The sequence below is a fragment of the Dipodomys merriami genome, unplaced genomic scaffold, assembly GCF_024711535.1.
Source record: "Dipodomys merriami isolate MVZ:Mamm:240054 unplaced genomic scaffold, mDipMer1.0.p SCAF_2460, whole genome shotgun sequence".
In the NCBI taxonomy this organism is placed as follows: domain Eukaryota; kingdom Metazoa; phylum Chordata; class Mammalia; order Rodentia; family Heteromyidae; genus Dipodomys; species Dipodomys merriami.
In genome coordinates, this window is record NW_027203894.1 from 8,186 (window position 1) to 22,129 (window position 13,944).

At 41.9% G+C, this 13,944-nt stretch overlaps 1 protein-coding gene across 22 annotated transcripts in view; it reads right to left on the reverse strand.

The window, feature by feature from the left end:
• Positions 1-459: 459 nt before the first annotated feature.
• LOC138836021 (endogenous retrovirus group K member 18 Env polyprotein-like) overlaps positions 460-13,944 on the reverse strand; it is a 40,962-nt gene continuing 27,477 nt past the window's right edge. For 14 of the 22 annotated variants that reach the window (XM_070034558.1, XM_070034554.1, XM_070034556.1 and 11 more), the window contains 2 exons: positions 11,837-12,057; positions 8,796-10,750 (listed from right to left, as the gene is read on the reverse strand). In XM_070034558.1, the coding sequence (XP_069890659.1) occupies positions 10,455-10,750; positions 11,837-12,057 (517 nt within the window). In that variant the 3' untranslated portion in view covers positions 8,796-10,454. Of the gene's footprint in view, positions 2,958-8,795; positions 12,058-13,944 lie in introns of those variants that run through there. The other 8 variants (XR_011374858.1, XR_011374860.1, XR_011374859.1 and 5 more) reach the window with 6 other exon arrangements.

Here is a 13,944-nt window from a genome sequence, read left to right on the forward strand (position 1 = left end):
TGCCAACCCAAGGAAACAAATCCTCAAGATTCTTATTTCAATTAAGTAGCAAAAAGCCAGAAGTGGAAATCTGACTTAAATGACACAGTGATTGCATTGAACAAAATAATCTAAGCAAGATACCAGACCTCCATTCAAGCCTACGTACTGGCCCACTAGCACTCCAAAAGCCAAAATCCCCAAAAGACCAAACCAAAAACATGTCAAAATATTTTATAATTTTTAAAGCAAAATCCAATGAGGCAACGTAGTTTGTTGAAGATTTGGTGGTAAAATGTTGAAAAACCCCAAATTCCACATGTGTTTAAATGATTCAACAGACAAGCAACCAAGTAAAAATTTCCCAATAATGTTCCTTAGTATCCACTGGGACCCTTGACAAAGATTTTTTTCTATGCTTTTCAAAAAATCAGTTATTTTTCAATAGTATAAATCTTTATTATAAGTTATAGAAGTTTTTTAAAGTTCCAAAGTGAATTGAATGTAAAACAAAAAGCACTTAATATTACCAGTTTCTATGACTCTGGTAGAAAACCTGTAATACTGTGGCCTTTATGAAGGAGGAGAGGGAAGACTGGTCATGAAATGTTGGGAAGAAGAGTTTCCAATTGACTGTTTGAAACCCAATCTTCTGCCCCCCACCCCAACAGGCAGAGGCTTGAACTCAGGGATTAGGTGCTGTCTTGAGCTTCTTCTGCTCAAAGCTAGCATTCTACCACCTGAGTCATGGCACCACTTCTAGCCTTTTCTGAGAAGTTTGTTAGAGTTGAGAGACTTACGAACTTTTATGTTTGGGATTGACTTCACATCTCAGTCTCCTGAATGGCTAGGATTATAGTTGTTAGCTTCCCATGCCTGGCTTACATTCCACACTATTGAACACATAAAATTCAATTAGGAGGCTAAGATCTGGAGAATGGTGATTCAAAGCCAGGCCAGGCAGAAAAGTCTGCAACTCCATCTTCAACAAGCAAAGAGCTGGACTTGAGCAGTGTTTCAAGTAAGGTGAGTATGAGACCCTGATTTCAAATACCATTATGGGCAAAAACATAACAAAATAAAGCAATGCCCCAAATTAAAATAATAAAATTGCTCAATACCAAAATAATGGTCATTAAATAATGGTTTGAAAAGTAGAAAACAAATACACCCCTCCATAAATCCACATATAAAAATCTTCCAGCCAGATACCGGTGGCTCAAGCCTGCAATCCTAGCTACTCAAGAGGTTGAGATTTGAGGATCATGGTTCAAAGCCAGCCCAGGCAGGAAAGTCCCTGAGACTCTTATCTCAATAAACTACTCAGAAAACCAGAAGTGGCACTGTGGCTCAAGTAGTAGAGTGCTAGCCTTGAGCTGAAGAATGAGGGACGGTGCTTAGGCCCAGAATTAAAGTCCCATGACTGACAAAACAAAAAACAAAATCCAAAAAACAAAAAACAATAAACAAAAAAGAAACTTCCACAAAATATTTGAAATGGGTGAATTTTCAATAAGGAAACAACATTTTTCTTTCTGTTTTTTTCTTGCAACAGCAAAAGAGATGGTTTATTGTACATGTGTCACACTTGGCCACAACTATGAACAGAACTAGTCCAGAATGTCACAGGTCTGGGGCACAGGACCATCAGGGGATGCTTGGTTATGAGCAAGGTGTGTCTTTCAGAGATGATCTTGGCAATGAAAGTTCTGGATCCACTGGGAAATCACAGCGGCATGCAGTCCAACATCTCAGCGTCCCAGCCTATGGCATTCCTTATTCCTCCTGCTCCTCTGGCCTTGATGGGTGCACAAACTGGTTTACTTAGACCTCTGCCTCCTCTTTCTTCTTTTGCCCTTCAGCCTGCGCATTCGCTTCCTCTACTTGGCTCTCATGGTGCTGTTTTTTCTAGGAAGATGGTGCTAAGGCAAAGAGCAGGAAACAACATTTTTCTACCTAAAGATGTCTGTGGGGTTAACAGTGGAAGAAATAGATTTATTCCCAGATATTTAGACCAACATGCCAATTCTGACATATCTATGATGATAGAGACTAGCTTTAGAATGATAAAAATAAACCAAAGGACTACATCCCAAAGTATTGGACAAGGCTAACAAAGCAGAGTAGGGCATCAGGGTATAGGGTAAGAGCTATGTAGAAAAACTAGTTGTTCCTACAATGAAAAGTATTACCAGGCCTAGCAATTCAAGTTCGCCATACCAAGTAGATTTTGAAAAATAGTCTGTTACTTATTATATTAAAGAAAAAATTAAACTTGTAGGCTCTTCAACTTTATATCAAACAACCTAAACTTTGCTCAGGGGACATGGTACTTAATATTTGGATCATCAAGTGCCAATTCCAAATTTAATTATACAAATAATAACTCTACTAATAGAGAATGTTAATGGTTTCTTACAGATGGAGCTGAAGGTAAAACTGCTAAGACTTTTCCCACGGAAGAGACTATTCTTATTACACCTCTTCCCATGGTCTTCCAACTGCCTCAGTGCATTCATTTTTTTTTTAACAAAACTCGAATATTTCCACTTTATTCACCCAGATGTCCTTTTAACACTTCAAAGGCTGTTTTTGAGAAATAATAAAATTTTCAAAAGCACAAAAAATGCCACCCAAGTTAAGAAGTTTTGAGATCAAGCAGATGAAAGGGAAAATTTGAGTAAGGAGCGAGTTTAGTGTCCTAGCCATGACAAAATCCTAAGAGTTAGTGAGTGAACACATGACTCTGCACATATCCACAGAGTTGAGGTCACATGATGATTCTGGCTCCTGGTCCTCCTCTTTGCTTTCCTGGTCTGACACACCATTCTCTGGGATGCTGAGCTCTTCTTTAGGCTTTCTTCATTCCCCTCCAGTAACTCCTGCTTTATAGGCTTGCGCAAGATAGGCTTTTTCTTCATTTTGACATTTGGTTTAGGTTGAGAAAGCTATTTTTTCTCCAATTCAATGCTGTTTGCCTATAAAAATCACAATAAGAAAAACCCAACTAAGACAAGCATCCTTGGTTAAAGGCATTCTAGGTTGTAATCTCTGAACTTTTAGGGCCTACTTTACTCTTGGCTTTGACTGTCTTTTGTCTTCCTTCTCAATCAAACTCTCCCCATCCCCACTCCTAGGGCTTGAACTCAGGGCTTAGAATCTGTTCTTGTTTGCTTTTTTTCCCCCTCAAGGTTAGTGATTTTCCACTTGAGCTGCAGTTCCACTTCCATCTTTTTGGTGATTAATTGGAGATAACTAAACCATGATGCTCAGATCTCAGCCTTCTGAGTAGCTAGGATTACTCAATGAATTTTCAGGAAGAGGCATCATGATGTTATGGGATTTCATGAAGTCATAAATATGATGATACCCAAAACCTTGAACAAGGACATTCTCAACTTCACCCCAGCATAACCATTGAAGTGAGGGATTTTAAACACTAATACATTAATACTGCTCATACTCCCCTCAGACTTCAGGATCACACATCACATTTGACTATCAAGCCTCACTGGTTACCTGGAACTCGCAACAACAGTTTCTGCTTTCCTTTTACTTGGAGACCTGAAACTTGAAGATTAGGATTTACTTTGTTCAATTTTGAGTCTCCTCGGTATTTTTCTTCAATTTTTGTTAATCAGTTTTTAACTTGAAGTGATACTCTGCTAAGATCAAGGCAACCTAAGACATAGCATATCATTTTTAATTGTCTCTTTGCTTAGTTTACTTTAATCAAGGGATTAAGAAATCTATTATAAGGTTTTTGGTGGGGGTAGCATTGTGAGGGGAAGGGCAAATGGACAAATGTGGTGGAAGTACTTTATGTGCTCCTACAAAAGTAAACAATGAAGGTGGGGGAAAGTGGCTCACAACTTTAATCCCATCTATTCAGAAGGTTGTAAGCAGGAAAAATCAGTGAGTCTTATCTCCAAAAAACTACCAAAAGAAAGGAAATGGGTTGTAGCTCATGTGGTAGCATGCTAAGATTAAGCAAAAGGAGCATAGATATGGTACTCAGGCCCCGAGTTCAAGACCTAGAATAAGCACAAAACAAACTAACAAAACCTGCTGAAATTGCTTTAAGAAGGGTCTATGAGAGAAAAATGGTTAGGGTAGATTTGATTTGGGAACATTTGGTATCTGTCACAGTATATGCGAATAGATCCACTATAGGTTGCTCTGGAAATATTATTCCTTGTTCCATTATGAGCTATTTGGATTCACTATTTCAGTGTGAAGTGATATTTCTTGAGAGAAAATTGTCAGTTTGGAGCCCAGCACTGCTGGATCATGCCTATAGCCTTAGCTGCTCAGGAGGTGGAGATCTGAAGACCAATGTTTGAAGCCAGCCCATGAAAGAAAGTCCATGAGACTCATCTCCAAAAAACTACTAAAACACTCCTGGAAGTGGTGCTGTGACTCAAGTGGCACAGCACTAGTCCTGAGCAAAATTAGCTCAAAGACAGCACCCAAGCCCTCAGTTCTAACCCCAGGATCAGCATATACACAGAAAAAGTTTAGTATCACTTCTGAACGAGGTTTTGTACCATTTTTCCATGAGTTCATTTTCAGACAGCACTATGTCCTGTGGGAGGCTTCTGTGTTCTGGCTTACATGGCATTTCTATTAGATGATATGTAATAGGCATCTACACAAAATTCCCTCACTCAAATTATATTCTTCAGTTAACAATCTATTATGGGAAAGAATTGAATTTCCCCATTTGTTTAAGTACTCAATGAATTTAACAGTATAAATTTGTAGATTGCTATTTAAGTTATATTCCATTTCTATTAGTTTACGCTCTTAAAGTTCTTATTCTTAGTTTATGTAAGTATGTATGTATGTATGTATTTTGTTGGCCATGGGGTCTGAACAAAGGGCCTGGGAGCTGTCCCTCAGCTTTTCAGCTCAAGGCTAGTGCTCTACCACTTGAGCCACAGTACCACTTTCTGCTTTTCTGCTTATGTGGTTCTGAGGAATTGAACCCAGGGCCTCATGCATGTGAGTCAAGCACTCTACCATTCAGACACCTTCCCAGCCCCTCTTTGTTTAGTTTTAAAGTGCCTTTAATGACCTTTCTTAATATAAGATGATATAATTCTATATCTAGTTTTTTTAATAGGTTGATGATTTCCCATAGATTCACCGCCATCAAAAGATACAAAGTATTTCCCTCACCCTTAAAAGAACAGCCAACTTCTGTTTCCTCAGAAGTTGCACAGAGGTTCTTCCTGCAGAGTATCTCATACTTATATCTAACACCATGTGACAGAACAGACAATAACAATGTCTTGTTATTCTGTTATCCTCAGAAAATAAAATGCTATTCAAAAAGACTTTGGACCTTTGTTTCCTCATGTTATTTATAATTTAAGGGAGCTCAATGCCAGACATTACTATTTTCTGTAGTTGTATGTTACAAGATCTACATTCATTCCCATGGAATATTTTATTTTTGTTGGGTGTGGTGGTCCTTGTCCTAGGGCTTCAACTCAGGACCTGGTAATGTCACTTCAGTTTTTTGCTCAAGGCTGGGACTCTTCCACTTGAGCTACCTCACTGCTTCTGGCTTTTTAGTGTTAACTGGAAATAAGACTGGGTAGGTGATGGAGTGGGTATGACTGTGATACATTGTATCCATGTATGGGAACTTCACAACCTCCTTCTTGTACAACCAATACTTGCTAATAAAAAGAAAGATAATTAGAGGTCTAATTGTTCACAGTAAGTTTCTTGTAATTTCCCTTGTAATTTCCCTTCTTATGTCTTTCTCATTTTTTTCATGCTAGCAGGTGCTCAGTGCTGACCCTTAGCTCTTTTTCTTATGGCTAGTACTTCAGCCACAGCTCTAGTTCGTTTTTGCTAGTTAATTGGAAGAAAGAAACTATCTGATATTTGTGCCTAGGTTGTCTCTGAACCTCAGTACTCAGATCACAGCATCCTGAGTAGCTAGGATTACAGGTGAGAGCTACTCAGATCCTTGTTGTCTCCTAAATTATCCCATGTCCATTTCACAATGGCAGTCCATTTCCATGGTTCCCAGCTTTGCAGCAAGAGCTTAATTATAATCCAACACCAAGTCTAACCTCACCACAGATGCTATTTTTTGTGTCATACTCTGACTATAGACACCCTTCTCCTGGCTGATGCATTGCAACAACCTAGATGGCTCTCATACTAGGCCACAAGGATAGGAAGCCAGGAAACACTAGCTTAGAAGCTGTAAAATCAGAGGAGCAAAAAGATATCGTAGTGCATTCTGCTGTGATCTTATTCTGATTTAAACAGCCTTGTCATCTATTACCAGGAGTAGCTTTGACATCACATTCTGAGTAGTGACTGGGTGTAAGCTGGTGTGTCCGAGCTGACTATAGTATTGTCCTGAGCCTGTGCAGACTGAAGAGACAAGCCAGTGCCAGTAGCACACACATTGGAATAACAAAGCAACCTATAGTTAGGCATTGCCACTCTTTGTTCTAGAGTAATGAATGAATGACTCTCTAATTTCTTGACAAGAAATTCCTGCAGACCCATATGCAGCTGCCTCATCAGAGCAAGTAAAGAGCCTGGTGCTGCCTGGAGGAAACACTGTGTGAAGCTGCCAGAAAGCATCTGTTTACTGGACTCATGGGGCTCCTCTGTCCTCTAGAATTAATGACAAATGAGGAGCAAACACCTCCCCCTCTAGGCAGACATACACTGGAAGAGCATTGCCACAGCACAACAGGGGACTCCCAAGACATACACTTGATCTGTGCTGTCAGAACTGAGAGTTTTATTTTGGGGGGGAGGGTCCGGTTGTGGGGTGTGAACTCTGGGCCTGTGCCCTGTCCCTCAGCTCTTCAGCTCAAGGATAGTGCTCTACCACTTGAGCCAAAGCGCCACTTCCGGCTTTCCATTTTGCTTATGTGGTGCTGAAGAATCGAACCCCCGGGACTCAGGCACGCAAGGCAAGAGCTCTACCACTGAGCCAACTTCCCAGCCCCAGAGCTGAGTTTTTAATGACACTTCATCCCACAGTGCTCCCTAAACCTTCAACCCAACCCTGCTCCTTTCATGTCCCTGACAATGTTTATAGGCATCCCACATCCAGACTGAAGATGTTCCTTCATGTTTGGAGTAAGTCTGATCAGACTTTATATGGATCCACTGCTCAGTCAGGACTCTCGATCCCTCCCATCCCCATTTTGATACTGTGTGTCTCTTGACCTATTCCTGTCTTCTCTTTTCAAGATTCAGTCAGGGCCGGGTACAGGTGGCTCACACCTGTAATCCTAGCAATTTAGAAGTCTGAGATCTGAGGATCGTGGTTCAAAGCCAGCCCAGGGAGGAAAGTCCATGAGACTCCTATCTCCAATAAACCACCAGAAAACCAGAAGTGGCTCTGTGGCTCAAGTCGTAGAGTGCTAGCCTTGAGTTGAAAAGCTCAGGGACATCACCCAAGCCAAGCCCAGAGATCAAGGCCTATGACTCAAAATAAATAAATAAATACATAAATAAATAAATAAATAAAAGAAAGCAAAAACATACAAAGCTCAGAATGGCAAGCAGCTGAAAACAGGATGGAATAAACCAACATTATCTATGACAGTTTTCAGATTATGCAGAGAAATGCCTGCATTGTTGAAGCCCAAGCCCATCTGATTGCTGAGTTTTAGCTGGCTGGCATGCCCATGATGCCAGGTAATGGTATTCACAAATTTTGTTATATTATTGGATGAGACCAATAGGCTTCAAGTTGGGAAGCTGAAAATTTTCTATTGATCTAGAAGGAGAAATATATCAGGACAAGAAATGGGATTAACACAATGCCAAAAGCAAAAGGCCATCCAATCCAAGGAAGACAGAATAACTCTGTCTCTGAAAAGATGATTCTCTCAAAGGAATCCTGAGCTGAGTATGGTGGTCTATGTTTGCAATCTCTGAATTTAGGAGGCTGAGTCAGAAGTTAGGTTGAGACTAGCCTAAGTTCCATGCCAAGAGAAGAACACAAAACCAAACCTCATCTTACAAAATAAAAGAAGGACTGGGAATGTGGCTTAGTAATAGAGTGCTGGCCTAGCACATACATGAAGTCCTGGGTTTGGTTCCTCAGTACCACATAAAGAGAAAGGCTGGAAGTGGCACTGAGGCTTGAGTGGCAGAGTGCTAGTCTTGAGCAAAAGAAACTCAAAATGAATGGTGTTAGGAAAAATGTAAAATTAATGAAATAACATCTCTCTCCCTCCCCTATATCCCTTCCTGCTTTCCTCCCTCCCTCCTTTTCTCAGTACTAGGGTTTATACAAAGGATTTCATGCTTAGGCAGGTGTTTAACTCTTAATCCACACCACGGCCTTTTTGTACTTTAGTTTTTAAGTTAGGGCATCCTGTTTTCTTCCCATCCCAGGACCAGCCTCCCATCTAGCTGAGATTATTGGAATCAGCCCAGCTTGATGATTGTGATCAGATCTCACTTTTTGCCTGGGTTGATCTTGGATTGCAGTCCTCTCAATCTATGCCTCCCAAGTAGATGGTACTACAGGAGTGACCTATTATGCTTAGCCTTTAAAATGATCACTTAGAGCTGGGCACAAGTGGCTCCTGCCTGTAATCCTAGCCACTCAGGAAGCTGAGATCTGAGGATCGAGATTCAAATCCAACCAGTGCAGGAAAGACCATGAGACTCTTATCTCCAATAAACCACCAGAAAACCTAAGTGGTCCTGTGGCTCAAGTGGTAGAGTGCTAGCCTTTAGCTGAAGAGCTAAGGGACAGCAGTACCCCGGCCAAGAGTTCAAGTCCCAAGACAGACAAAAAAAATCACTTAGGAAGATAAAAGAAAAACTCCTGAATTCTCACATTTATTTAAATAGCGGCTGCCAGTCATATTTCATAAAGCACTTTTGGGGCCCATGAAGTCTTTTATTTTTAAAATACAATAAAATAGTACTAGAGCAGTTGGGATATTGTTCTGCCAGTAACACAACTGTAAGAGCCTCGGAGGGAGCAAGCAAGCCGGCTACAGGCCAGCTCCACCGCCGCTTCTTCTGAGCAGCAAGCAGCCATGACTGGGGCACAAGCTCCTCAGGCCAGACCCTGCAGGCAGGGCAGCCCCTCCAAATCCCTCCAGTGGCTGACCTCAGGCCTCAAAGGCTCCAGCGCCGAGCTTCCTGGGCTCATCCCTAGGCTGGAGGTGCAGTGTGAAACAGCAAAGGAGCCAGCGAGACTCCTCCAGTGTCAGGGCAACCAGGCAGGAGTGGAGCCAAATGGCCAAACTTGCAGCAGCGACTGCAGCAGTTGTTGCTGCCTCGTGCAGCATGGGCCAGGGCTCCTGCAGCTGCTCAGGCACAGCCAGAGGCGGAGAAAAACTCCAGGACTGACACAGCCCCCTTCCACCCAATCTGCCTAAGGTCTGGGAGCTGGATCTGGAGCAGAAGGAGAGGGGTTCATATGGGTGTTGGAGGCATAGGCCTGCAAAACCCCATCTGAGCACCTGTGTGCCCTGAGGGTGCATACAGACATGCATCCCTTCCTTCCAATTTATTTATTTTTGTTGGTTGTGGGGCTTGAACTCTGGGCCTGGACGCTGTCCCTCAGCTCTTCAGCTGAAAGCAAGTGCCCTACCACCTGAGCCACAGGACCACTACCAATTCTTCTCGGGGAGGAAGGGACACCCTTTCCTCCATGCTGGGCAAAGGTTCTGCCCCGGTGCAAGACTCAGGTAACGGTTTGCTCAAAGTAGCATTCGTGCTTCATCTACTTAACCACGTAGAACAATGCCTGGAGACCCCCCCCCCCATGTGTAAATCACCTGTGCTTTACCTACTTTTACAACCTTGTTTAGTGGAACTGCTCCACATTTGTTGACAAGGATTAGCTTTTTCTGTTTAAACTCTCATTGTCTGTGCTCCCATAAAACTGTTTAACTCTCTGCCCCTGACTGAAGATTTACTTCTCCTGCTTGTGTGCTGTATATAAGCATGTGATGTTTCAATAAATTTTGTCTATACCCACATGGTGTAGTCCCTTCTTGCCTATACCACACATCGTGTTCCCAGATCCCGCTGTGGAAACAGCAACAGATGGGGTTATGCCGGTTGATGCCTCTGACATCTCCCCCCTTTTTTGTTTTTTAAGTACAACTGTAAGCAAGAGATCTTTTGCAGAAGGGATTTGCAGAAACTATTTTGGAATGTAGACAGCAATATCTTGACAAGACATAATGCAATCAATCCTGTAGAAACACTATGGGTAAAACTGTGCCACCAGGTTCGAGGGTCCAATTGGTTTAGCACAGATGCAATTCCCTCAGCCAGACCTTCATATCCCACCCCAGGGAGTTGTGCCAAGAAAGTCTCAATGACTTCCTGCTGTAACTAGTGGATGTCCCAAGTCAAATTTTCTTGCAAGACCGGCAGGTGGTAGTGAAGTCCCTGCCAAGTAATGTTAGAAGTGTTGAATCAAGTAGGAGTGATGCACAGTTTATTGAGCTCTAATCACACTTGAAGGTTAGCTGTTTCTGCAGATCAATTATCTGGTCTCCCATCCACTGCACCGTGTGTTGCAGGGTGTTCAGACGGGAATCAATGTCCTGTTTAATATTGTGCTGATGAGTCCATAGCTGGTGACAGTCCAGCCACTTCTCTACAAAGTCCTTGGTTTGGATGGAGGAATGCAGGGCCACTCCGGCAGTCGCAGCAGTCATGGTGATAGCAGTCATTTCAAGGATCACAGCTACACTCAGACCCAGGAATCTCCTAGTTCTCTTCAGCAGTTGCTGGAAGACTCCTGTCAACAAACCAACAGTGGGGCTCTCCTGCCAAGGTCGGGTGAGGTTAACAGGCACCCAGACCCCTAAGCGAGATCTTAATATCAGGAGAGACTGAGAAGGCATATTAAAAGAAATAGTATGATTTAAGCATGTAAAGAGTCCAGGCTGCGTGGGTTCTCATTGATTGACACTGTCCCTGTGGGCTAGGACATAGGAAAGTTTAATACAACCCTGTAGAGTAGAAGAATGGTTCCTGAAAAATGTATAATTTGCCTCATGGGCCCTAGTAAAGTGACCAATCCAATTCTGAGTTGTATAAAATTGGGTGGCAAGTTTTATACATGCCACTGCTCAGGCCCTAAGTGTCCCCTGAAATTTATATGTGGCCTACGAGGCACAAGGCCTCCATCATGTCAGGTGAGCAAGCCAATGGGTTCTACATGATTTATAACTCCATTGTATAGACGTCACCATCAGAAGAATTATTAGTATACCAATCACCAACATGCTTTTCAGAATAATTGGCAATGAAACATCCATGAGGACCTCAATCTATAAATGAGATGTTATCATTATGCTGTATAATCTTTCCTCTAGGGTTTTGACACTGAGACCACTGAATAGAAACATAAACAAAATTCAATAATTAATGTCCTGGCATACTAGGTTAGGTGGTCGCCCAGTCTTATTTGTATAAGAATGATCCTTACCAATAAAATTTAAGGAAATTGTGCTGAATAGCCCCATATGATTGTTGATTTTATCATCAGGCAAGATGTATGCCCATACCTGTCTTCTGGTTGGTAAGCAAGGTGATGTCCCTAAACACAGTGGTAAAGACTCAAATCCTAAGGAAATAATATAAGGTATGCCTTCCTCACCTGGATGAGTAGGGTCTGCATGATCCCATGGTGGAGGAAAATACATGCTGTCATTTGTATACGCCACCGGACCTTGGTCTAGCTAATCCACTAATTTTAACAATGGTCGGTGAGTGACATAGGCCCAATATGCATGTTCACTACTCACTGCAGAAGTATTCACAAGCAGTGCAATCATGGCCAAAACAGATATTCAGGTATTCTAGGGGTTTTTGTACTGACCAGGGTGGCTTCGGTCTTGTGTCAACACCTTATTCTGACCCCATGTTGCTGGGGTCAAGCTGGTTTTCTTAAGATAAGGATGATGGCTTCCTCCGGACTTCAACCTTAGGTCTGCAAAGCTGCGTACTAGATGTTCTTCCTCAGGGTTGTGTTGTGTTGTTTTTGCTTCTCTGGAGGTCGGATGAGTCAAAAAGGGACCCAGATGTTGCCAGTGGATCCATCTGGAATGATAGAAACGCTGTTTTCCCTTATGGGGCATTAGTCTTAGTCTTCATTGATTAAATTTTTTAAACCATATGGGAATAGATAGTGAGGTGGTGCTAGAGGGATAAAATGCTTTTCAGCTTTAGTGAAAGGATCACTTTGAGTGCAATTTTAAAAATTTAGAGTAAATAAGGTTAAGGCAAAAGTTTCCCTTGGGGATTCCCCTTTTTTGTTTTTTTAATAATTGAAGCTTAAATGTTTTATGGGTGTGTAAACAGTTGGCATTAGTCTACACAGGTTCATTAAAGAAGTTTTACCTAGGGACTAACTTTAGTAAACTCTCCTAATATTTTTCTGATTGTACACTGGCTTTTAGAATATGGTGTGGGGTAGTTTGTCAAGGTGACAACTTTTTACTAATTACATTTTATTCCAAACTAGAGTTTAGGCATAATTTTTTAACTTTTCATAACTGTATGGACCTTTTGGGGGGCGGCTATAGCAGCATAGCCTGTTTAGTACTTTGGTTTGTAAAAGATTTAAATAGTCTAGGATGTTTAAAGGTAAGATCCATAAGAAGTTCCACTTGTAGGTGTTCAGTGGCAGTTTTGTAATTGACAAACAAGTTATAAAAGCAGATCGAACAGTTAGTGATTACAAATTGCATCAAGGCAAATAGGGTGGTTGAGTCCACACAACTGCCTGTAGACATCCTGGTATCCAGGCTGGAGATGGGGGCATTGCACCCAGCTTCAAGGCCTGGAGGTGGGACAAGTCTTACCTTGAAATCCTAGGAAAACATTACCTCCCCAAATGGGCGAAAGCATTGTTTAGCTCCTCAAATAGCCTAGGTGGGACAGGCAGGCCATCCTTTGGAATACAGATGTTTAGTGTAGCTCCTGGTGCTTAACTCTCTACTTAAGCCCTTATCTTTGAAAATTTAACATTTGGTCTAAATCCTGATATAAATGATCTTTTTAGTAATTATCAGACCACAATTTTGTTTTATTTTGGTGTTTATACCAATGTTTCTCTGCTTACCTGGGACTTATTTGTCTCAGTTAAATTTGAATTTTCTCCTTCCTTGTTCTGATTAATACCCTATCTGTTTACTTTTGATCTGGTCCTAACAATTTCATATTTTATTCTTAAACAAATTTATTTGGTTAGTGTCAGCCCAGAATTTACTGCCAATTAGGGTTTTAAGCACATACAGAGCAGTTTGGATTTAAGCTATTCCCCACAATTCACAACCTCAGCCTTTTACAGCCAACTATTACAAATGGTTGACAAGTTCTTGCCCAGTTATGCATGCTTATAAAGTAGCTTGCCATGACCTCCAGCTCTGATCAATTTTAGAAGAGCCAAACATTATTGCCAAAGTCCCAGGAGTGCCTCTTTATGTTAGGGTAAACGCAACCTTGACATTTCCCTTGGTCACTGGACTTGAACTTAGTGCCTGAGTGCTGTTTTTCAGCTCTCCAGTGCAAGGATTGCACTTTGCCACTTCGGATTCCAAAGCAACTCTGCCCGCTTTTTTGGCACTCTGCTGGCTAGTTAGAGATGATAATTTTTCTCTGCCTGGACTGGCTTTGAACTGCAGTTTGTAGATCGCTCACCTTTGGTCCTCAGCTCCACCCTCATCTGGGCCCCCTCCCATTTCTGGAGTTCCCTCCATACAACTGGTCTCTCCCTCTCTCCACCCAGACCCACCTGAACTCCCATCTACCTCACTTCCTTTTCTCTCAGATACTTCTGCTACCAGGATGATGATGGAGGTCATGTGCTCCCTCTTGGGGGAAATATGGCTCCTCTAATAAACCTTGTAATAATCTTTCTCCTTTGCTTGCCTGCCTCTGCATGGTCCCATAGGATGGATGTGTCTGATCCTCTTTCACTGGTGG